This window comes from Athene cunicularia (assembly GCF_003259725.1).
Source record: "Athene cunicularia isolate RWA chromosome 10 unlocalized genomic scaffold, athCun1 chr10_part1, whole genome shotgun sequence".
NCBI classification, from domain to species: Eukaryota; Metazoa; Chordata; class Aves; order Strigiformes; family Strigidae; genus Athene; species Athene cunicularia.
Window position 1 is genome coordinate 16538744 of NW_020799112.1, and position 24161 is coordinate 16562904.

At 41.2% G+C, this 24161-nt stretch overlaps 1 protein-coding gene across 1 annotated transcript; it reads right to left on the reverse strand.

Moving 5' to 3' along the window:
- Nucleotides 1-751: 751 nt before the first annotated feature.
- Nucleotides 752-22274, reverse strand: MTHFS (methenyltetrahydrofolate synthetase). The gene is made up of 2 exons (XM_026856416.1): nucleotides 20355-22274; nucleotides 752-1580 (listed from the first exon to the last, which is right to left on the reverse strand). Exons 1-2 carry the CDS (start codon nucleotides 20563-20565, stop codon nucleotides 1357-1359), a joined length of 435 nt encoding a protein of 144 aa, XP_026712217.1. The 5' UTR covers nucleotides 20566-22274; the 3' UTR covers nucleotides 752-1356.
- Between the last annotated feature and the right edge of the window lie 1887 nt (nucleotides 22275-24161).

The window sequence follows — 24161 nt, forward strand, 5'->3', positions numbered from 1 at the left end:
AACCAGATGGAGCTTTGTTAACACAGGATGGAGAAGCACCAGGGAGCACAGGCCAGGGAGATCTGAGGTGCTAAGCTTATGTTCAGCCCACAGCAAGAGGGTTTAATTAGTTACTGTATTAGCAAAATGGAAATAAAACTGAATATAAGCATTCTGAGATGAAAAGGTTCATACGTACTGTAGGCATGATTTTGTTCACAAAAACAGTTATCGTTGAGGAAGTCCTAAGGTCACTCTGCTCCACAGCTGGTTCCTGAGAAGTCATGGATTTTTTTAATGATGACACGGAGTAGTTTGGTGAAAATAAATGTATTGATTTATTGATTGATGTATAGGAAAAGCAAAGTCATGCTGAAGAAGGAACACAAAATTTTGACATTTTGATTGATCCTGATTGGAAACACTGTGTCCTATTACTATGAGGACAGAGTGCAGAGGAAAAGTCACTATCTTCTTCTTGATTTCCAGGACAGTTTGGAGAACTGGAGAACAATGTTCCACCCAAAAACTTAATCCATAAAACCTGCTCTCTGCAATTCTTAGCATCTCTATCCTTGAACAAAGTACCCATACTTCACACGGTATTTGGGGACATTATAAACGGCCCATGTACAAAATTATAGAACTTAAAGTAATTTTGAATATAATTTTACAAAACAAGAGCTGTTTTTCTCCAGATGGAGAACTCACTGACCGCATTTTAGACTACATTACAATCTTGTATTCAGATAAAGAACCATATACCAAAGCCATGGGCATGAACCTTTTTTTATTTATTTTATTTTTTATTCCTTTATTTTAAGACACCTTCAAGGAGTCAAGTGAACAGTCAAAATTATTGTATACACTAAAATCAATTAAGGCTTTTCTCCAATCACCCTTTTTTCCCCAGCTTACTATAGGACTTACTGGCAGTTTCTTGTTTTGCTCATAGATGCACATAATATTTAACTACTAAGAACTTCTACCATAACAAGTATCTAATTCCAGAATGGATCAGGAACTGTGATTAGTAGACAGTTCACTTTTAAACTGGAATAATAAAACTGTTAAGTATTGAGCAGCTTGTTCCTCAAAAGTACGATGAGAAGAAATGGTCCTCACTGTAATACAGGCACACATTCTTGTTTCTTTTGATTGTAGAAAAAGAATTCACACCAGATATTTGCTAATTAGAAGCAAATCAATGCAATCCTCACTACTTTTACCACATTTACACTGGGCTGTTTTTTTGTTCAAAGACAAACAGTGTATTTTATTGCTCCCAAAGTCATATATGACTATTAAAAAGTCACAATTGATGGATCTGATGTCTTTCGTTGGTCACTCTGAAGGTGGGCTGGTATCAAGATACTTTCAGCAGTCTTCATAAAGAATTTCATCTACTTGGACATCATTTTCTGCCACAGGCACTGATTCACAAATCTGTTCCCTAAAAGCCAAGGCAATTGTGTAAGGCTTTCCACTGGGATGTTTCATACATCTGTCAAGATAGGTATCATAATATCCTTTCCCTCTTCCCAGTCTGTTGCCTTTTTTATCAAACCCAAGGCCTGGCATGAAGATAAGGTCAAGACCTCCTGTAGAAAAATGAAATAAACATTAGTCAATGCACTATGGATTTCCTGATGTCTTGACTACATAACTGCAGACATTTGCAAAAATGCAAGCTTCGTGTTTTGCAAAATGCTTCCCTCTCTTTGATCAGATGAAAAATACTATGAATACTAAACCTGTAAATATACATTTTCATCTTATCAATTGCATACTAGATCAGCTGCAAAATAATTATATCTTGAAAAGCTACAAGGAAAAAAACCTACATTATAATAAATTTATTTTATCATTTTAACCCCAAACTTCCAAATACTAATGATTATAACTCTAAATCTAGGCAGAGACTGAACTCAGGGAAATTAAATGCAGGAGGAATCAGAAAATCAAATGAACTTCAACATCAGACATAAAAATAGAAAAAAAAAAAAGATGCATAAGAGAACAGAAAGCATCTTCTTGATGTAACTGTAAGATGTCATGAACCTTCACTCAACCTCCCAAAACCAATGAGCCTTGAATATAATATATTCTGAAAGTGGGTATTTGCCCTCTTATATCAAGATGTGAAGGCTTGTCTCTTTTAATGTCAGATTCCTCTTCTCCCAACGGAGAGAGCCTCCCAAATTTTCCCCAAATTCCTGAGCCTCCAGCAATTTCCACTGTTGCTCCAGCAGCACACACACACACATTCTGCTTGCCTGCCCAGAATATCCCTCCTTCCGGAGGGATGTGTGGGGTATGGGCTCCCCAAGACTCTACTGAGATTGCACTTGACTGGAACTCAAAATCAGTTAAAAAACTGACACAAGCTGCATAAGCTGCCAATCATCTGGACAGAAGACCCCACCAACCAGCTCCTGATAAAAATCCAAGATCAGCTAGGCCCTTCTTTCTTGCTTTGTTCATACACTGCAAAGGGCTGTGGATCAGCATCATGCCAGGTAGCCAGCGACAATTTACACTGGGCTGCCCACTTGTTTCAGGAGTTGATTCACATCACTGCCAGGCAGGCAAAAGAAACCGGCTGCCACGCTGAGCGACCGCCAGGCATGGAGGCAGCCAGCACGCACACTCCCATTATTTATGCGAGACTTGTTCGTTTACTGTGACAAGTCTTGCAAGGATGTCCTCTAAACAAATGAGCTTTGCTGGCCTGGTGCTGACCGCTGAACCCAGGAACATCCCACTTACTGGTGTCACAACGCAAAGAAAGGCTTTCATTACTTGCTGCTGTAGCAGACAGATACTTAAGGAGAGAAGGGCAGGAACGTTAGTGGAAAGACGGCGCAGACTAAAACACAGCTGATATGAGTATGGAAAGAAAGCAAATACTGTGTCGCAGTCCACTGCTTCTTCCTTTTTATAGGAATGGTACTCAGCCTTGAGCAGCTTTTCTGCAACTGGCTTCTGCTCCTTCACCAGGGCTAGGATGTGGCAGGTATTTTTCCGCTTTTCCTATGTCCAAACCTACTCTCTCCTGCCGTTTTGGACTGAGCTGCTCTTGCTACATCTGGCTAAGGAATGATGCCCAGCATTCAAGGAGATGTGTGGGAACATGTACCGCAGGAACCAGAGCTAAGCAGAGTTTTTCACTTTCCAGGGTATCCCATCTGAGATCACATATCGACTGAACTAACTGAGCCTGAAAGAGCACGTTAAAAGTTCACATAAGACCAGCTCATTTGCACACCCTTCCCAGGCTCCTGGGGATTTCCTTCCACTGTTCACTGTTCAGAGAAAATTCACTGATGTGAACACTCATCCATCATGACCTGATGACTTAATTAGAACACTGATATAAAATATGCAAGACAACACAGTGTGAAACGCTTAGAGAAGATCGATCTTGCAAATCTGGCATCATACAGTTAAGAAGCATGGCTTTTTTAAAGAGGTCAGGGGAGTAAGAGGAGGGAATTAGCCAAAGGGCAGACCACAGAATGTGTGTTTTACCACGCTGTAGTCAACTTTTGACTCACAGGACAGACAAATGGCAAAGAGGAAAAGAGGCACAGGGGCAGAAGTATGGTCTCACTGAAAAGACATGCCATTGCTATGGTATCACCATGTACATCATGTTGGATGTATCATGTCACATCTCCTCAGTTTGCAAGTAGAAATACATATTTGCCAATTGTCAGGCATACGGATTAGGACCTAGACACCAGCTGATCATCTCCCCATTAGCACAGTCAGTAAGAGATTCTGCAGGTCAAGTCTTCCCAAGTTACTCCTGCGCTCATTACTTACCCTCTCCACAATTTGCCTCACATCAGCTTTGTGTAGGTATTCAGTGGGCCCAGAAACCAATATGTGCCAAACACTAATGATGCACAGAAAGAAATAAACTCTGCCTTACACTTTTTTTTTAGCTGTTTTCACTCCATGTGGCTCTCACGGCAAAAAGCAGGAGACATTTGCAGTCACTATTGCTGGCAGGTAAGAACGTACACAAGGGGCAAATCTGCAGAGTAAAAAGGTGCCATTTCTCCTTACGTTTGTGTTACAGACAGGAAGCAGACAAGTCAGGGGGAGCACTAAGGAAAGAGGGAAGTGTCAGGAAAGAGTGAAAGGAAGAAAGATATTTTCGATGTAGCTTAACTGATAGCACCCGGCACACTCGAGTGAATTTAGATGTATTAAAGTACTGTGTTTTCTCCTGGGTTCTCTGGAGAAACAGAAAGTGTTTTAATGAGTCAGCTCCTCTATAATCATGGATTTTTTTATGCTGAATAACTCGAACAAGTTTGTGCAAATCTCAATATGAAAAATTATGCTGTAAGTACTGTAATAGTTACCCTTCTGTTTTTCTTCTACTGGAGCACTGTGATACCGACTGCCTTTGTTCTGACTCACAACACACTGATATCCATGCAACTCACGCTGCACAAGATTTAAGTAAAACGCCAAGCAAAACTTTCTGTAGAAAAATGACACAGCTACCCTGCAAGGAGCCCGAGGGCAGCTCAAGCAGTGTTAGCCCCAAATCCTACCCTAGGATCTACAATGAATGGCAGAGAGCTATATGGAGAAAACACTTCCCCGCCACATAACTCGGGGAGCAACAAAACCTCTTGTGGTGCCTGCGGCAGCGTGGGGGAAGAGCTGTCACAGGATGAGAGGTGACACACAGATGAGACCAAGATTGCAGACACATGAGATTACTATCAGCAATGAGAGTACATCAACAGGATGGCAGGTGAGGGTAAGAACATCTTACCCTCTTGGCACGGCACCCTCATGCTCCCAGCCCTTCCAGCCCTGCAGGACATTGCTGGTCACTCAGGATGTCCTGCAGGCTTGTCTGTTCTCACATCCTACTCCCCGTGCTCCCACGGACTGCTGTGTGAAACGTCATCCTTGTCCCACGGAAGACAGAGCAGATATTCGGGTGTCAAACACCACATCAGCTATTAGTGCCTTGTAAAACATGCTAATGGAGGTCTCACATTTGACACCTACTTCTATCCCTTTCCTTGTGATGTCCATTGTCCCCCAGGTGTCTGAAGTCATTAACTAGTGGTTCTTGGATCCCTGAGGGTCCTGTGACTGCATGCCAGGAGCCCAGGAAATCATACCCACAGCCAAGAGGGTTTTGCTATAGGTAATATTTCTTTGCTTCTCCTGGAATACTTGCTTGTGGTCTGCAAATTGCTAAAGGCTGAAAACACTGTCTCAAGCCACAATGTACTGTTCCAGCTTCTATGTAGAGAAAATCCGTGTTTCTTATACACTTTAATTAAGCTACTGGGTATCCCGGTAAGGTTAGCAATTATGATGACAGTCACCTAATACTCGCTGTATCTATGTCACAAGCTCTTATGGCCACAGCTCAACTGTGTAGTACCATGCGTGAAATAATACACCCTGAATTATCTATCAATGTGGGCATACAGCCATGCTGACACAGCCACACAGGTTTCATTTATACAGCTAAATACAGCAGAGCCAGAAAACAAATTGATTTACAGGATCACAGGTGGTCAATACTGTTGAATTGTCAGCACACTGTCTGGCACTGCCAGTCCAAGTGACACCCACGCTGGCTCCAGGGGACAGGATTCCCATGGGCAGTAAAGACAGAAGAGTACAAATCTGGCTCCTTTGACACTGTGCAGTCCTCCTACACCAGCAAAACTGGTTTTCCTTCTCCAGACACAGGCTTTCCTGCCTCATGCCAGAATAAGCAACACAAACCCTCAGACTGATGCTACAAAAATACTGCTGCGATGGTCTGCCACAAGGCATCATGCTATTAAAGATACTACGAACTGGGGAAAAGATAAAAAAAACAGTATTGCCTTAGGGCGACAGAGGCTTCACGTGAGACCAAAAAAAAAGAAGAGACAGACCAAGTTCTCTGTGTCGTATGGCCCTGTGTTATTTAGCAGTGTAGATACAGTCACAGCTTCAGAACCTGCCATGTGGGTGTACAGGCACACTCTGTTTGCACTGACTTGCGTACATCTATGCAGACATACCTTATGTCACAGAGAAGTGAAATGACTTGCCCAAGGACTCAGGAAATGTGTGGCAAAACTAGACACAAAAGGCAGGTGTGCAAACTGTGCTTCCCCTGCCTTAACCAGCAGACCAAAACACTAGCTTACCCTCTCTGGTGGTTTAAATAGGAATACCTGGTTTCGCTTCCTCCGGGCAGCTGTGGTGAACCTCCTCGGTTCCGCAGTGCATTTCTCATTACCCTTCATGATCATATCAGGTTTGATTTTGTTCCCCAGGGAAGGATTTTCTTCTTGCACCTCATTACCTCTCTTCTTCTTAATCTGATGTTCCTATTTGAAATGTCAGCCGGTATATTCAGAAGTGTTCTTGACAATGGTTAATTATAGAAGAGTCCATCAAACTGCACAGACACAGGTCATGTAGTAAAGACTGCTGGGACTTGTCCTGCCCTCAGAAAAAGCAGGCAGCATGGCCCCTCTCCTCCCAGGTTTGAAGGGGCTCCACCAGCCCACTGCCACCCACCGTGTGTGGGTCATTCATCTCCCCCTGCACAGCCAGGTGGTTCTAACAGAAGATCAAACTGAAATACTCTGTCATCCCACCTTCTCATCCCTCACCGCCACTTGCTTTCTGGACACAGTGAAGCGCTTGGGACCCATCAAAGCAGAAGCTAGGACTCTTGATCCTCTCCTCCAAAGCACTTACAAGAGGATGAGGCAGAGGCTGAGCTGCAGCAACTCCTGTGTCCCTGTAAAGAACGGCAATGTGCTCATAAAAATCATGCTGGCAGCACAGACGCCTCCTGAGCTCAAGCCTACAAGAGGTCGACAGCAGTCAGCTCTGTATGCCACTGCTGCTGTGCCTCATAGCAGCAGCTGTGCAGTTTGAGATTCTCCCTCAAGCACAGAAGTTTGTGTATCGTTTACTCCATCACCACAAGGATGGCTCGATCCTCCCAGCCTGGTACTTTGGGCAAGAACCTGCTTTTCAGTGGTTGGTTTTTTTTCCACACACAGCTCACTCTGCGGTGGAAGTCAGGGTCTCCCCCAGCTTTGCTCAGGTGTAAATGATTACATACAGTGCAGGACCAGAGAACCAGGACATGAACAGCTTTCTTTTGAAAGGAAAGGAGTGTTTATGCCATAACAATGTCAGATCAGTCTATGCACAACCTCTGGGGAGCTGGCAAATGTCTGAAAGCTGTTCATTTACCAGGAATGAAAACTTACTGTGGTTCTTTTTTGATCTATCAAGGACCACAATGGAGAAAAAAAACCCCAAATCCTTTTGCAGGAAAGCCTTACTTTTCAGTATGAAAAAGGTGCAGTAACCATCTGCTGCCTCTGTATCTGCTACCCCAGCACAGAGGCAAAAATTAACTCAATCACTTGATACTAACATTTTAAGTATCAGTCTCAGTGACATGCAGAATATGCGCCAATGAGATGGAATAACTGAGAAAGTTCTAATTAATGACAGAGTTGTTCCTGTAACCTTAATTACTGTCAGCATCAGCACAGTTAGGCCTCTTGGGTAGGTGTTAACTTCTCAACATATACTCTATGGGGCACAGATCATCCTCATGTTCTGTATTTACAGAGCACCTAACACTGTGGTCTGGGTTAATCACCAGACCTCAGGGAAAACAACTCCACAGAAATAAATATTTCAACTATGCTGCAGCAAAACAAATCCCTTTCCCTTTATGACTAGTGCAAAGCCTTCTCCCTAGAACATCCTGGGTGCCCCTCGCACCACTACTGACGTAGCAAATAGCTTGGTATTTTCTTCCAGATAAAAGTTTTCTGCCCTTTGGAAAAAACGTGCCTTTAGTTTCAAGTGCAGCATCTCTGCCGTTACACACTTACCTTGGTATAAGGTCAAAAAGGGAAATGCCAGATCTGTTCTGGCCTAATCCAAACCCCACCACAGTGCATGGTTCCCAGAAGGGCTGGGATTGCTTCCAGAGAAAAACCAACTCCTTATCCCAGCTAAGCCCTGGAGAAGCCAGATACTGCTATATCCCCAATCAAATGAGCAAAGAGACAAAAGCATTACCCTTTCCTGCAATTGATAAGAATTTGAAAAAAAGTCATTCATCCAGTAACACAGGGGATCGCAGACATACGGTTACATTGCTTAACTTTACCCCAGACAGTCTGCTAAAGTGCAAATGCAATCCCTTAAACAAAAAAGAAACTCTTATCCGATAATTCCTATTTGCTCACATCATACCACCTTTGAAAACCGGTATCAGAAGCTCAGCGTGAATTCTCATCTTCTTGGAAACCCAAGTTACAACAGAAAGGATCAGAACCTCAGTTACTATAAATCAGCACTGCCCCACTGACTCCCCTCTGCACCAGCCCTGGGAAACACATGAAAAATATCCTGGGTTACTGCTGAGTTTGAGAAAAATCAATTCTTTCCTCTTGCAGGTATTTGTTGTTGGTTCTTCATAAACAGCTCTCCTCTAGTGCTCACTCTGTAGTCTCCTTATGATTCCAAACAGTTACCTAACAGGACTAAAAGTTGCATTTGATTGAAAAAACAGGTAATTTTAACTGCAGTCGGCATTTTTCTCCGGGTGTTTCCCCTGTGTGAACACCTTTAACTGTGCAATACCGCATCACTTCAGCAGGACTTACTCTTTTCTAACTATTCACAGACATCTGTTGCTTTAGGAGAGGCCAGAGAGATGATCGCTTTTTACCCAGCACACACTAGCCAGGCACAGGAATCAAAAATCAATCATCCTAATCCCACAGGCTTCAGCCATGGTCTCCTGCTACAGCACACCCTGAGGCCCTCAAGGCTACTAATGCTCACCTCATCCAGAGAGAAATGCTTTCAACACCAGGGGAAATCACTTGCTTTATTTTCATTCCTATCTGCGTATGGGAATGGCAGGCACCAGGAAGGTTTTGTGTCCTTTTGTCTTCTAATAAACTTTTTACCCAAATCCACACACACCCGTAACCTACCAATCTACCTTTTCTATACATACAGATGCCAAGCAGACTATTTCTTCTGCAACCCATGTGCCCCAGGTAATTGGTTCACTAGTATGACTGAGACAGCTTCTGTTAGTACTTCAATAAAGTATTTTGCAGAAAATAGAACCATCAGCAGAATCTACAAACAAGCACTGAGCAACTCAGCATTTATCTGTCTACTCATCCATGTCAGTGCTTTGTGTCAGCATGAAACATTGGTATCCACAGTTCACACTTGCCCTTCTGAACTACAGAATAAAATATTTATACTTCTCCCTGAGAAGCTACATGATAGCCATCAGTCATACAGGTTTAAAACAAGTGAGTGGCAGCCACTCTCCCACTATTAAACCTGCAAAACACAACAATAAAGCCGTTTGATCAGCTCCTGTGCTACTAAGCTGTGATCAAGCAAACACCCTCCTATTTTGAATTCATTTAAACTAAAATCTTACAAATTTAGTGCCAATGCATTTGAAAGGTTAAGTGCACTGTACAGCATCAGTACGTCTGCCCTGCACAAACAAACCTATCCTGCTCCACAAATATCCTTTCATGTGTCATCAGGGAAGCTACTGCGTAACGCTAAGACTTGTGTTCCAATCTAGCTGGTTTCACAACGTGGGAAGACTGTGTGAGGCTACAAACATCACTCATTTCCCCTGAGGTTTAACTAGTGTCTCATTTTCAGATTTGCCAAATGTCTACCTAAAAGAAAATCTGAACAAGTACTTTTCTATTTCACTATTATTCATCAAGTCTGCGTAAGACCTGTAAATAAACCATGATCACTCAATGCCACCTACAAAAATGTCTGGGTTTGCAAATTCAGAATAAAGGAAATAATGCTTTAGTTATCTGTCTGAGAAAAATGACTTAACTGCTCCTGATATTCAGATATGTGAGCAGAGTTAGAACAGTCTGATTGGGAAAACATGGGCAACGAAAAACATTTGGTTCAAAGGCTTGCACCTGGGTTCTCCTGTGATTTTAAACCACCAAAATCCTCTGAAACAAGATGTACCAAGGAGCAATTCCAAAGAGAGGACAAACGGCATTAGAGCCACTTTACATCACATCAACACATCTTGTTAAATCAGCAAATGCTGACTGCAAATCTGTTCCTTTAGAGAAACTCACAAGGCACTGGTGCTTGAACTGTTTATGTCAGGATTGTCATAACACTGCTGCAGCCTAAAATATACAGATCTTTGTGCTTCTATGTGTTTTTATGTGAAATTTTTAAGATCTTATCAGCTACACTTCCCATAGTGTTTATCTGAGCACTTATTTAAATACTTCTACCCAGTACATGTGCATGTGCACTACTTCATTTCTTCACTCTTGGTCCTCTTTTGCATGCTGCTGTCTGGCTATTTTTAAATCAAAATATGACAGAAGTGAATCATTTGGGGATTTTTTTCAATACATCATGCATCACTATCAGTATTTCCAATGCCCTTTGACTCAGTCAGCAGATAGCCTATCATAAAATACACAGAACTGTTTGTGAAATATGAACAGTTAAGGTATCAACTTCTTCATTAATGCACAAACTCGACTCCTGTGAGGAGCTACACCACTTGATGGGAACATTAGGCACGCTTACAGGCAGGGTTTATTGAACCTGTCGTGTCAGCTGGTTTGGAGGTGATGGCACCTTCACTGTTACTGTCAAACCAGTTAACATCATAACAGCTGAGAAATCCTGCTTCTTCCATCACAAGATTTTCTTTTATCGTTTTAAGCTTGCACAGCTTAAAAAACCCAACTCTCCCTGGAATCCTCTACCTCCCTCACTCCAACCCCTGATTTTTTGGAGACATTAGGCTGGAGCACTTGTTCTCCTGTGCGTGTGAGTACCATGTCTGGATGAGGTTTTAATTACAGAAACCCAGCCTAAATGACACTAATACTCCACAGTGAGTGTATGGAACACTGACACCTGCCGGCAAAGGGCTTCATGTCACTCCCAGACAGGAATTTGCCCTCCATCTACCCCGCAAAAGCCGATCCCCATCTCACATACACAGCAGCCAGCACAAACAGGAACTGAGTCCAGTTATGATGCCAGACATGGAGACCAAGAGCTATCCTTACACAGTGAAACAGCAGCATGAGTCTCCTGCTCCCTGAAAGCCAGTGACTCTGGGCCAGGTCCAAGGAATTTCCCACCATACAGGGGAAATGACAGTGTATTTTGAAACTCAGCAAAGACATCAGGGATTAACTATGCCAGGAAGAAAAATCTTTTGTAGCTGGAAAAGTGCTGACCTCATTTAATAGCCCACTAAACTGGCAGAAACCAACACTAGGAAAAAGAAATAAAGAAAAAAAAGTAGTAATTTTCTGCCAGATCCATGAGCTGAATCTGCTCAGCAGTGAATACCAGAGATGGCACTGGGGTTAGGAGGGTGAGAGGAGCACAAAAGCTGGAAGCAAGAAAAAGGCAGCAGGACTGCCCTGTCTGGCACCAGCCAGCTGCCAGCAGGGCTCATCCGTCTCACCAAACCGCATCGTTGGTCCACATAGGTGGGCAGCAGGGAAAAGCTTCCTCTCCTGTTCTTCAGATTGCACCGATTATGTGCACAATGGCACTGAGGTGAGCTTGGTGCTGGCTCTTCCTTTCCAAAAATGAAAATAAAGGGAGACAAAAATGTCTGCTCGGATTAATTACCACATCCAGAGATCCTTGCATGTCTGCATTTCCCCTGTATGAGTTCATTGTACAGACTGATGCCACACTCCAGAAATGAACCTAACTTCTTATTTGCTTTTGAGAGACTCCCGTTTCTAGGAAACAGTATGAAGAAAGTGACAATGCTACTGTTCACACTCACCTTAGCAAAATTAGCTCTTTGAAACAAAACACTTGAGAGTCACTTGCAGTTAATTTAAAGCCATTGCCTATGTTGCTTTCACTTCTCTTTAATCTTTAATTGATTACAGCAGAAGTAATCTTTTTAGTTGTTTTGCTGAGTGCAAGGAGAATGTCTTCAGCAAGAAGGCAAACATTGATGTGACACTCAAGATGATTACAAGGAAAAGCACTCTTTTAAAGCCTTAATGAACCTTATGAAAGCAAAAAGCTGTAGTGTTCCAGAGCTCTTAGCCCTTCAGGTTCACTGCAGGATACCCTGGCACCAGCGGTATTAAAATTAAACCACACAGTGTTCATGGTTTAGTCGTGCCAAGTAAGCTCAGGACAGAAGCACACCAAAGTGATGGCACATAAACACATCAGCTTTTGCATTTCAGAGCATTTTTTCAAAAGCCTTTCAAAGAGAGAGACTCTAATTATGCCATACCTGTTTCTAAAGATGCACCAGGAGAAGCTCCACAAAGTGTCTGCATTCACCTAGGCAATTGTTAAGCTGTTTAAGAGAGTTGTTAAGAGGAAGCTGGTGCAGACATCAAGGGGAAAGGCAGATGCCAGCTGAAGGGGAGAGCAATCCCAGTGCCAGGGATGGAGTCCCATATCTTTCAACTGAAGTCTGGGATGCAGAAAAACCCTGAGGGAAACAGTTGCTATCACAGCTGTGTCCAACACCTGAAATATTTTCTCTCCAAGCAAGCATTTTCCTATCTCTACCTGTTACAGAACATGCTAGACAGAATAATGTAAAATTATTTTATGGATCTTTAATACTGGAACAGGCATATTTGTAACAATGCGTCATTGTGGGATACCTGTGTGGAAACCAGCAAAAAAGATGGCCCAGTGGGCTGATTTCAAAAGCAGTGTTATGGTATATACAGAAAGAATTAATGTCTACAGTGCCACTACATATATTTCACAGTATTTCTTTACCTGGGCATAAAATTTTCTCTTAGGCATCTTTTCTCCAAAACCACATCAAAGAGACTGCAAAGGTTGAAAGAGCAATGGCTGGAGTAAGAAAACAGGCAAAGTTTGAGGAAAAAAAAAAAAAAAAAAGATCTAATAGAGGTTTAACTACACAATGAATAATAAAAAGTAAGTCAACCAAACATCCTTATTTACTTATCATAGAAGAATGAACTGAAAGCAACAAATCTAAAAGGAATACAAAAAACATAGTATTTCACACATTTTAGGAACATAATATAATATTAACATAATAAGGAACCTAATAGTTCACATTACAACTAACTAACCAGTACAATTCACAGCTGTCAGAAGGCAGGGGAGCCAAGGGCTTAATACAAATAAAATTAGATGCCTACGCTCCAGATGCCCACAAGTAAAGAGAAAACAGAACTTGTTTGTAAGGGGATAACCTGGGGATTGCAGCTGCAGAGCTAGGGAGACATATCAGTTATTGCTCCATAGCTACAAGTTGTGAGATTTCCTGTCTCCTGTAAAACACATGATGCTGGATTGTACGTCCAGTGCTCTGATCCTGCACTGTGTGAGGGGAACCATCCCCTCTCCATAAGAAGACTTATCACCAGAATGTTAATGCCTCCCTTGCACTGAATTTGTTCTCCTTATGCATATCAAAATACTATGGCTCATTGTCTCCAAGCAGAAGTTCATTCCAAACTTTAAATCATTTCATTAAAAAATAAATTACATTAAGAGCTAAGCCTCAATTTTCAATTTTGTTTCATGCCATGCTCTCAGGTTTTCTTTTTTTTATGACCAGTGTAAAAAGGTTTTAAATTATAATCTATCCCTTGACATATTTTGCACTGTAAGTTTTAATCAAGTGTCCCAGAGGAAAAGAAAATCTAATAGTACCCTCAATCACTTTACAATCTTGTTTGGGGTTTTTTTTTTTGTTTTTTCCTAAGCAGTAATATTTAACTTCTCTGCTTTTCACATACCCATATTTCATTTATTCCAGATACATTCCAATCTGCATATATCTATTTAAATATTTAGTTACCCCTAGGCATTATTGACTACAAGTCTTTTTTCAGAATGATTAGCACCATTTTGTACGGTCCCATTATGCCTTCATGTACAGCTATACAACATCTAATGGAGTTGAAGTAGTGTATTAGATCTTTCCTGTGCTTCAAGACATAGCATTTTCTCCCCACACTGCTTTTTATTTCTAAACTTTAATGTGCCTCATATTTCAAAACACTCCCATTTCTGGTGCATCGGGGGGGGGGGGGGGGGGGGGGGATGGGGACAACCCATTATCTTTTTTATACATCCCATTTTATTTTGCAGCTGTTAAGTTAAACCTATTCCTCTTAAGACTGTATTGTCACCACTTCAGTCACACTTCTAGAGAACTGTGCTAGAATTTGGAATAACTAAGAATACTGATGGCATCACAAGGCCATCAGTCCTGGCAGCACATACAGCCTCTTTGAATGTATGAATAAACAGCAGGAGTTTAAAGACAGGTAGAAAAGAACTTCTGTGGACTAAAATGTTTCTGCAGGGCAAACCCCAATGGCAAAGTTTAAAATAGGGCTAATGGTCACTCATGAATAATTTCAAACTACTTGAGGTTGCTTGGAACTGTAGCCTAGAGATAGCCAGCATTTTCCTTGCAAGAGGGTCACATTTTCCAGCATAAATCGCCCTTAAAAAACAAATACAATCCGCACAGGTAAGCTGTCCCTGTCTGTTTCTGCTACCAGCATGTTGTTGTCATGTATGCTAAGTAAATCTCAAAGTGTTCTGGAAGTTATAAGGGAAGAAAGATATAACCATCCTAATCTTAAAAGCCAACATTCAAAAGGTTATGTGAAAACTAAGCTGCAAGAAGTTGCTGCTAGACATATGTTAGTATTTCCTTACTTTGTTTCAAATTTGGATCTTCCCTTATTATTAATAATAAATACACTGTTATTTAAAGCACGGATTATCTAGTTAATATTTCACTAGTTATCTTGAAGGTACAACACAAATATTGCGATTGGTAGGCCACAGTTTCTAGTACTGAAAATGCTGCAAGTCTCCAAACTCAATTACAAAATACAAGTCCAGTTTTTAATACATTCATTTCCACGAGCAAAAATACACTGTGCTTTAGTAGAGTAGGAGCAGCTTATTCAGTATTCCCCATTACATATAAGATGCTATATTTTCAAGTGCTGACATTTTTTAGCTTGGGTATTTATGCCAAACTGGGGCTGGGGAGGTATGTTTCTTTTATTTCAGGCAAAATGGTTCACTGGTTTCTAAGAACAAAGCTAGCAAAAAACAACAATGGGGAAAGCTCTGTTGCTCCATGCTCTGAGGCAAGAACTTGAAATCTTGATCATAGTACCCTCTGAGTCAACGATGTGCCTTTGAGCTGGCCTTATACAATGTTGTAAATGTCTGAAAGCCTGTCATTTGCACAGGCAAAAAGGAAAGATGTGTCAGGGTTAGTGCAGGGCCTCTCTGAAGATGCTACCCTCTCCGTGTCACTGTTGGGGTCACAGCGGCGTGGGTGGCCTCACAACTCTCTCTAGGAGCCAGTTCCAGTTTACAGGGGATGTTCCTCCCACCCTGGATATTCATTCTCACCCTACACGTTTCACTGATACGGCCGCAGAGTAAACTGGACCCATTCATCTGGGCTAAAAAAATCCCAAGCAAAACAGGTTGAAGGGTGAAGGAGAGGAGGAATACGCTTCATCTAGAGCAGCAAACTGATCAAGCTTACCACAGAGAGGCAGGAATATACTGAAAACATGAGGAGGGAAAACTCCTTAAGCCAGTATTGCTGCAAAGACTGAGCACACGGAGCTGCAGACTCAGCTCCTCTTGCCAGCCCTGCTCTCCACTGCAAGGACTCCGAAGGACTTTCATTTCTGTGGCTGCTCCTAGTCCCGCTGACTGGGGCAAGACTGGGAACTGAAACATGGAAGGAAATGAGGACTGAAGTTTCACTATGACATTTTTGGCACACCAGCATTTACACAAGCTCTCATCACCGGCTTCCTACCAGCCCTTCAGCTCCATCAGTCCAAATCTGTGTGGTGGCCCTGTCTGAGAGAAGAGCCTTTTACTGGGGCTGGGTTACTTCCAACCAAGACTGTTTTCCCAGTACAGCTCCCAACGTGGCTGCAGGGGCATCTGTGCCAGCACAGGAGAGGAGGGGTGAGGACCAAGAGGAGGAGAGAGGGCAGCCGCTTATTTAATCAGGCACTGGACAAAAGAAACAATCACAAAACTATGTCTTTTGTACAGTTCAGTACAAAAAGTACTATTTAACAGAGAAAGAGTTTTTCTAAGCCAATAAAAAAGAGAAAGAAGCCAGCACAGTGAGGAAGGAAATGAGTAAATTGAGATGAGGAATCTTGTATGTCTGGAAGTGGACAAGTGAAAAGAAGACAAAGCACATGATCTCCTCCCTTTTGGCAGGGGCAAGCTATTTATGTTGGCCCAGCTGCCCCTGAAATGACAGGCTAGGACTGAGAGCAGAAGGAAATGGGGAATATGGTGAGAAGGGCCAGAAACGGACACTTGCGAAAGAGAGATTCAGATAGACTGGGCAACAAGTGGAAGCACGGAAAGGGGCATTATGGTGGCAGAGCAATTAAAACTTGGAGAAGGGGATCTAGCCCAAGGATGAGACAAGTCTGGGAAATGATAATTTTGGAGGCAACAGAGAAAAAAAAAAAAGTGATGTTTGGAAAAGCAAGCAAAAGAGTCTGTGTTCAGTAGGGGCAGCTCAGGCTGGAACCAGGACCCTGAGCCTCTGCTGCGTCTCCATCAGCAAATACCAGTTAAGATCTTTGAGTCATAGAGTGTTGACGTGATGAAGAGCTCATACAGAAATGAAGACCTTCATCCCCATACCAAGGTTTGAAAAATGCACAATAAAAAAAAGGCCTGCAGCTCTAACTCAAACAGAGGAAAAGCAAATGACTGCATACTTGTTAGCCACATTCATTAACAGCAAGCAGTGCACATCTTCTGCATCTTTGATAGAGCCCAGATCCAACAGGCAAGGACTGTATACATAATCTCTTTTCTTACATTTCTTAGGAGAGCATCTCACAATCCATTAGAGTAAGCAGATTCAGAGACATAATTTCTAGTCAGTCTTCATTTTTCAGCCAAAGAAAAATGTCTAGGCCAAAACCCCTCTCCCCATCACCCGGGTGAATGTTTTAAAAATTGTCTATAATTTATCGTACACCTTCAACTACTAGCCAGTAGTTCAATTCAGTTATGAACATTTAAGCATATTTGCTCAGGTTCAAGACTTCCAGCTGAGATTCCTCAGTCCAAAGTTGGCCACCTGCCTCTCTTCAAAGAGATGACCTCAAAGAATTTTACTAAATGGAGATACTCAATCCAGTCATTTTTGTTTGAGTCCCAGGAACAATAATCTCTTTTTCAAAGGAACGACAGCTTTTTGCCTACAGTTCTCAGAGCAGGTTTAAGTAATAATATATAACATTACAAATGAGGAAACCCATGTCCAGCCCGCTGAATCACACCGCCTCCCTAAACCACACTGAAATTAGAGCTGCTGGGGAAGTGTCCTTTAAATTTCTGTAGGAGTTGTGCTAAAAAGCAAACAGGGAGCATGGCTTTATCTGATTTACTCCTTCCAAAGTTGTGCAAGGTATCTACACTCCTGTAAACAATTACTGCAACCCACCTGAACTTTCATCAAAGTATTACCTTGGGCAATCAGTGCATATTTATACTTCTGATGGGCAAGGATACAAATGGGAGTTGGTACCTATTAAGAAAATGTACCACCGCCTTGCTCCAGAAGTTTTCTAAATCTTTCAGCAGGTGGAAATGAACCAAGTCATGCACCTACATACACCCCTACTCCAAACAAAATATCTGAGCTTCTTCCACCTTTGTTCTTTCTGTTACTGTGTCCATTTAGCCTGAAGAAAGAAACTTTTTGTATGAGTTACTGTTATCTAGGCATAGTAGAGAAGATGACAGACTTTCTACTACCAAAACTGCAGTGATCTTTGTTTATGCCAACAAGGTGTAATGTGGTGTACTGCCAAGATGAAAATGCGGAAACCCTGATCCAACAGAAAAAGGCCCATCTCCAAAAGGAAGGGTTCGTGTCTGTTCAACACTGTCTGTGAGTCCTAACAAAGACTGGAACCTCTATGCAAAAATTATACCTGGTCTTATATTTGAGTTATTCTTCCCAATAACCATGCCTGAAGTTTTAAGGACAGTGTGAATTTAAGCTTTTTGTCATGCAAAATGAATGCACTCAGAAATGACATGACTTATTTATGTACCTGCAGGGTATTTCTTGGAAATTACATTGCAACTTATGCCAGCAATGGGAACATTACTAATGTAACACCATGTTATCTCCTTATAACAATGTAAATGCCTCAGATCACCACAGTATTTGATAACATCACAGAGATAAATGTTTCATCCATGCATAATTCCAACAATGGAGGATGGATGTAGTAGCAAGGCAATTTACATTCCTGAAAATGTACCAAAGTTCAAAAGATATAATAACTGACACCAAAAAAATACAGCAATTTAAAGACACACTGAGATGCAGTGTGTGTTTCTGTGGGGACAAATTGGGAGGGGGGTGGAGTCTGATTATCAATAGTGAAAAAAAACCCTAAACTTAATCTCTAAACTACAAAAACTGACCAAGGATAAAGGACCAAGTTTTGACTTCCAATTCAAACCAAATTATTCCTAAAATACTGAGTACAAATAGACTAAAATCAAGCTTCAGGCAGAACAAGTCTGACATGGACATACACCAGTTGTTACAACTGCTCTCTTGGCATCTCTCTGTAGACTGCAGCAGCATTTTGGCATTGCTCTGTGCCCGTAACCATACCCTGGTGCAGAGAACAAAACAGCAGCTCCAGAACTAGCCAGGTACCAAAGCTTGCTCCTCCCTCCCCCATCTTCGCTGCTGGACACCTGGGCTGTCCCCAGCAGGTACATCTCAGTGCACTCCGCACCAGGTAATCCTTGCTCCCATCACAACTAAAATTGTTGTGTGTTTACTCTGTGATCTCTGCAATGGACTTGTTAAATTAATTAATAGCAGCTCAATGGTAGTACAAAAGCTTGTCCCAAGTGTCTGAACTAAATTAAATCAACAGAACCCTGGACATTTTAAGGATTACCTTCAGAAGCCTCTAAATCCCACCGATACACACAAATTTTTTACAAAAATTAGGAAAACAAGTAACAGTGTTAAGTATTAAATGTAAAAAAGATGGTTGTATGAAGCAGTGAAATCCCTTGCTAGCTAAAACATGGACACAGAAAGGATTCCGAATTGGGAAAGAGAGACTGAAAATAAAAGAGAAACAAACACGGTGAAGCGTTCTGGGAAAGTACCAAAAGCAAATACAAACCCAAGTTCAACCAAACAGAGTCATATAAATACTACGTTCCTTTATCAAGCATTAAAAAGCTGGCAAGTCTGTGAGGTGTGGAAGCTGTCTGCAGGGTGAATTTCCACTTGAGAGAAAATTTTCTCAGACTGAGGTTTCAAGCATGTGTTCAACCTGAGTTTTCCATTAATAACATTAAATATTTCTGCAGATGTTTCAGAAAGATATTAATGTCTTTACAAAAAGTATGCAAATAATGAATCCAGACACAGAAAGTTATTTTACAAGTTTGTAGAAGTTGGGGAATTTCAGGTTAGAATTTTCGAAAAGAGAGGTTATTTTGGGACTGAAACACACATGCCACTAGCTAGATCTAAATAAACTTTTAACTTTTCAACCCTATGAAGAATCCAGTGCTTGAGACAGCATTGTAAGATCAAAATAAAAATGTGAGAGAATAATGATGGAAAAGACTTTACAATATTCATCCAGGCCTACAAGAAAGTCCTTTTATTTTCAGTCTAAGGTCTCAGTCTGGAGAGCTGTTCTGTATGGACAGGCTCTTCAGCACTGTGATTCATCCATGCAATACAATTTGCAGGATCAAAGTTTTCAGGAAATTCTTGTCAGCCTACAGGCCTTACCTGAAAAGTCCCCTACTTTTCAGGTGGCACAAACTAAAGTTCTCAGAGTGCATCCTAAAACTGTGAATCCCCATGACTTTCAATGGCAGCCTAAGCCACTCCTGGCAAGCCCCTGTCTCCTGCATGAGCTTCCATGTTATGCTTGCTGAGACTGCAGTGAGGATGTTCATTAATCAGACTAAGAAGCTGATTTATCTGGAGAGTTGAGTTTCCTTCAGCTGGATCAGCTGTGCTGTGTTCCTGCCCTGCTGGTGTATCACACGGGTAGCACAGGGTAGAGAAAAACAGGCAAGAAAAAGGAGCATCTGCTTACATTGACTTAATCACCTCTACAGCATATAAAACCAAAGTGTAACATTTCATTTCACTCTTGTTGTCAGATTGTTTCCTACTGTCCTCTAGGCCACTCTGGCTCAACAACCCCACAATGTAGGAAGAAAATACTTACCACCAGCAAGAGCCTCCTCTCTTGCACTGTCATCATCACTAGGCTGAAGAATATTCCAGGATGTCAAAGCAAGTGAAGAAATGTCTTCAGCTGATGACAACTTCAGCATGTCCATGTGGTTGCTGTGAGGCTTGTAACGTGGGATGAAACACTCTTTGCCTTGCTCAAAAATGTCCTTAATGATTTCTTCTGTCTGAATTTCATCTGGCATGCTCAGGAAGATTGCAATTCTTTTGGATTCTTGGTACTTGGGATGGCCAATCACCTACATGGGAAACTGATGCAATCAGTTTACGAACAGATGGACTTAATTTATTTCAATTAAACACACAATTTGAGCAAAATATCCATTGAAAAGGGTAGACACAACCGTGCAATATAAAGAGAATAAATTGACTTTGTTTCCTACTCCAACATTTCTATATCAGCAAAATCAAAACAGGCAAATTTTTGCACCTAGTGAACAAAAGATTGTAACACAGGTCTGGGTTAGCAAAAAACAGTTTTGGAGACGATCTTCTGATCCTTTAAATATTTGTGCCATATAGCACAGACATCCACAAATGCCCAACATAACCGAAGAAAGATATAGCAGGTCAGAACAGACAGCTTATGCAAGACATAAGGTTTCTGCATTCCTTTTCTTCCATCCTTTTTAAATGGCTCATCTCTCATCCAGGCCTAGGTAGAATGAGAAGCACATCGATGATAATAACTCAAAAGAAAATTAGCATCAGAGTAGATGACTGTAGAGCACAAAGTCTTCCAAGACCAGGTCCCTCTGTCTTTTTTTAACCTGAAACGCCTTCCCTACAGCAAGTTTAGATATATGACTTCAAACATCACCTGCTTCTAATAGGTGATCTTATTACCACACATTTTTCAGAGCTTGAAAGAAAGATGGCCTTGCCATTTTTTGATTTTCATGAGGTTCTCTGTGCTGGGCTTATAAAAGACTGGATATAGAAGGAAAATAAAAAACACTTAAATGGTGAAAAAGTGTTAGCAGATTCATACCTCACAATGTCTCCCTCCCATTCCAGATTGAATTCCACTTTAAAATTTGAGGAGGTTTTTAAAAGCTTGTCTTCTCATTCTCTAGTACCTTGCAAATTTTGTTACTTATATCTGAACAAAACAAACACAAATGTGTCCCTTCTCATTTAAATGTGCTTTATTCTTATTCTACGCACTTGCAAAAATCTGTCAAAAATATCAGACACTTGAGAAACTGTGCTTATCTACAGAACAGAGAGCACCAAATCCTCTGCTCTGTGTTTGCATAACTGCAGGGTAACCTGCTCTTCTGAGCTTTAGCCTTTGCCCTGGCCCTGTTTTGAGAGATAAGTGCCCCCATCCAAGTTGAGATATGGTTCTCACTCCTTTTTCTTTCTTTCCAGCACAGCAGTTAAAAGCCCCGGTGAAATATTCAGATGATGGATATATTTTTGTAAGGTAAAAAACCCCACTGTGGACCAAGTTATGCTAATGTGTTGTTTGGCCATAGAAATATCTTTAACAATTCAAACCTGTATTTTACTTCCTTTTGTAATTTGCCCAACCTTACACTTAGGTATTTCCAACTAAGTGATTAAGCTCTTAAACAACAGAATTTCCATGGTAGGTTTTGTTTGAAAGAACAGACTATTTAGTCAAACTGCAGACTCCAGACAATGCTGGGGATTCATGTTGTTGAGGGCCTCCAGAGCCAAATCTTCTCATGGGTTTGGACAAGAAACGGAGGCACAAACTCTCCTCTTTCAAAGTGGTGCTGTGTGCTGTGGTACCACACAGGTCCGATCTGCTCTGATGTGTCCAGTAACACATTGATTATGCCATACAGAAAAAAAATGAGGTTGATATAAAACCACATGCTAGCAGGAAGACACAATTTCGATGTTTTCAGAACTGTGTAGATAAAGCTGCTGTGACCCGGAGCAGTTTTTGAGAAGAGTGAAAGAACTTCCACACTTAACAAATATTATCTGCCCTTTGTTCACCAGGTGATAGATATTTTTGCAGAATCGGAGCATGCAAGCATCATGACTTTAACCATGAACATAAACATTAAAAAAGAATAATCATCCAGTAGCTAATTAAATACTAGTCAGCCTGTGAAGCTATTTCACTTTGAATTTAAATACCATTTTGAGATGAGATTTTACGACTAAAAATATAGTTCAGGTGTTATAAAATAACCTACTCACTTTTATTAGCTGCAAGCATTGATATATGCTATAAAGGTACATTTTTGTCCTTACATTTTTCCAAATACTTTCTCAACATTTTCAAACATTTCTTCACGTCTGATGGATTAACCCTCCTGTAAGGAAGCTGACTGTAAGGAAGCTGACTCTGCTTCCTGCGAACAGCACAATACCACTCTGTCTCCAGCAAGTTCAGAATTTTCAATTTGTGTCAGGTTATTAAAATGGCAAGATAACATCAATTTATATGTCCTATTTCCCAATGCCTTATTTTAAGCAAAACAAAAGCTGTATCTTTTAGTGTGCTCTCACTAGCAGAAATGAGTGCTCTGCTGCTCAGTCTATCCGCAGCAGTTAGACAAAGGCTGAGGAGTCCTAAAAATAGGGTACCACATGGGCTAGGTGCTTATAAAGTTGACAGGGGACTCTGCATTTTTGAAGAGGATGTCTGTCAGTATTATCTAAAAATTGAGAGAGTTAAGTCTAGAATGTGTGATTACAAAAATGCATTATATGATAGTAGGACACTACATATATATATTTTTTTTAAAAAAAGCATTCCCGATGAAAAAAAAAAAAGTTATGTGAGTTCCAGTTAAGCTTCCTAAGACCTAAAGTTTGTGTGCTGCCATGTCCCACTCATGAAATGGCTACACATTAGTATTAAGTGAAGTCTATAAAATGATTTGAGATACAGGATGGAAAATAACAATATAAATGTAGATCATCTAGAAGTACCCGCAAAAAAAAAAAAAAAAAAAAAAAAAAAAAAAAAAAAAAAAAAAAAAAAAAGAGAGAACTGTGCAAAGAAAAACCCGTTTCAGCAGAGCAGACAGCGTGCTGCCTTTTTCCTGCGCGTAGAAGCTGCCGCGCTGCCTGTGATAGAAAACCAGGCCCCAGTAACTCGGTGTCTTCAGAGCCAGAGTTTGAAAAACAAGAATATGCACAGCCAAACACTGAACAGCGAGAGAGAAATAGAAAACAAAACATCTATAGATTCGCTAGGTGCTGTTTATTCCAGGTATTGAACAAGTGAGGAGTCTTGAGAGAAAATATATGAGAAAGCCATTCTCATGAACGGCAGTGTCATCAGCCATGGTCACGGGGACTTGGGTATAATGTTATTTTTCTAGGTCAAGTATTAAACAAAAAATGAGTGTGAAAGCTCCTTTCTTTTTAAATGTTGAAGTATTTCAGTATCTCAGAAGCTTTCTCCCTTTTTGTTGAGCTATTTACCAAGCTTGGTCACAGTTTCAACCTCCCTGAGATCGAAATATTTTTATAATTCTGCTCTATGTCAGAGTGTTTCCTAGCACAAAGCTATGGAAAAAAATGTCTAGTATAGACACAAGAAATGACTCTAGACAAAAATCAATTAAAAGACTGTCGGAGTTAGGTGCAAGGAACACTGGCTATGTTTTATTGACTGAGAAAAATGGGATATTGTAGGCTACCCCTTCAAATTCCTCGCAACCCCTACAGGATGTGTGAGGCGTAGTCATCAGCTGTTCGATTTTTGTTACTGTGTAGTTAAAGAGTGTGACTGGGAGGATTTTTCTGGTATCCAGGTGCCAGCCGGATCAAGTTAGCTGCTCTGAAG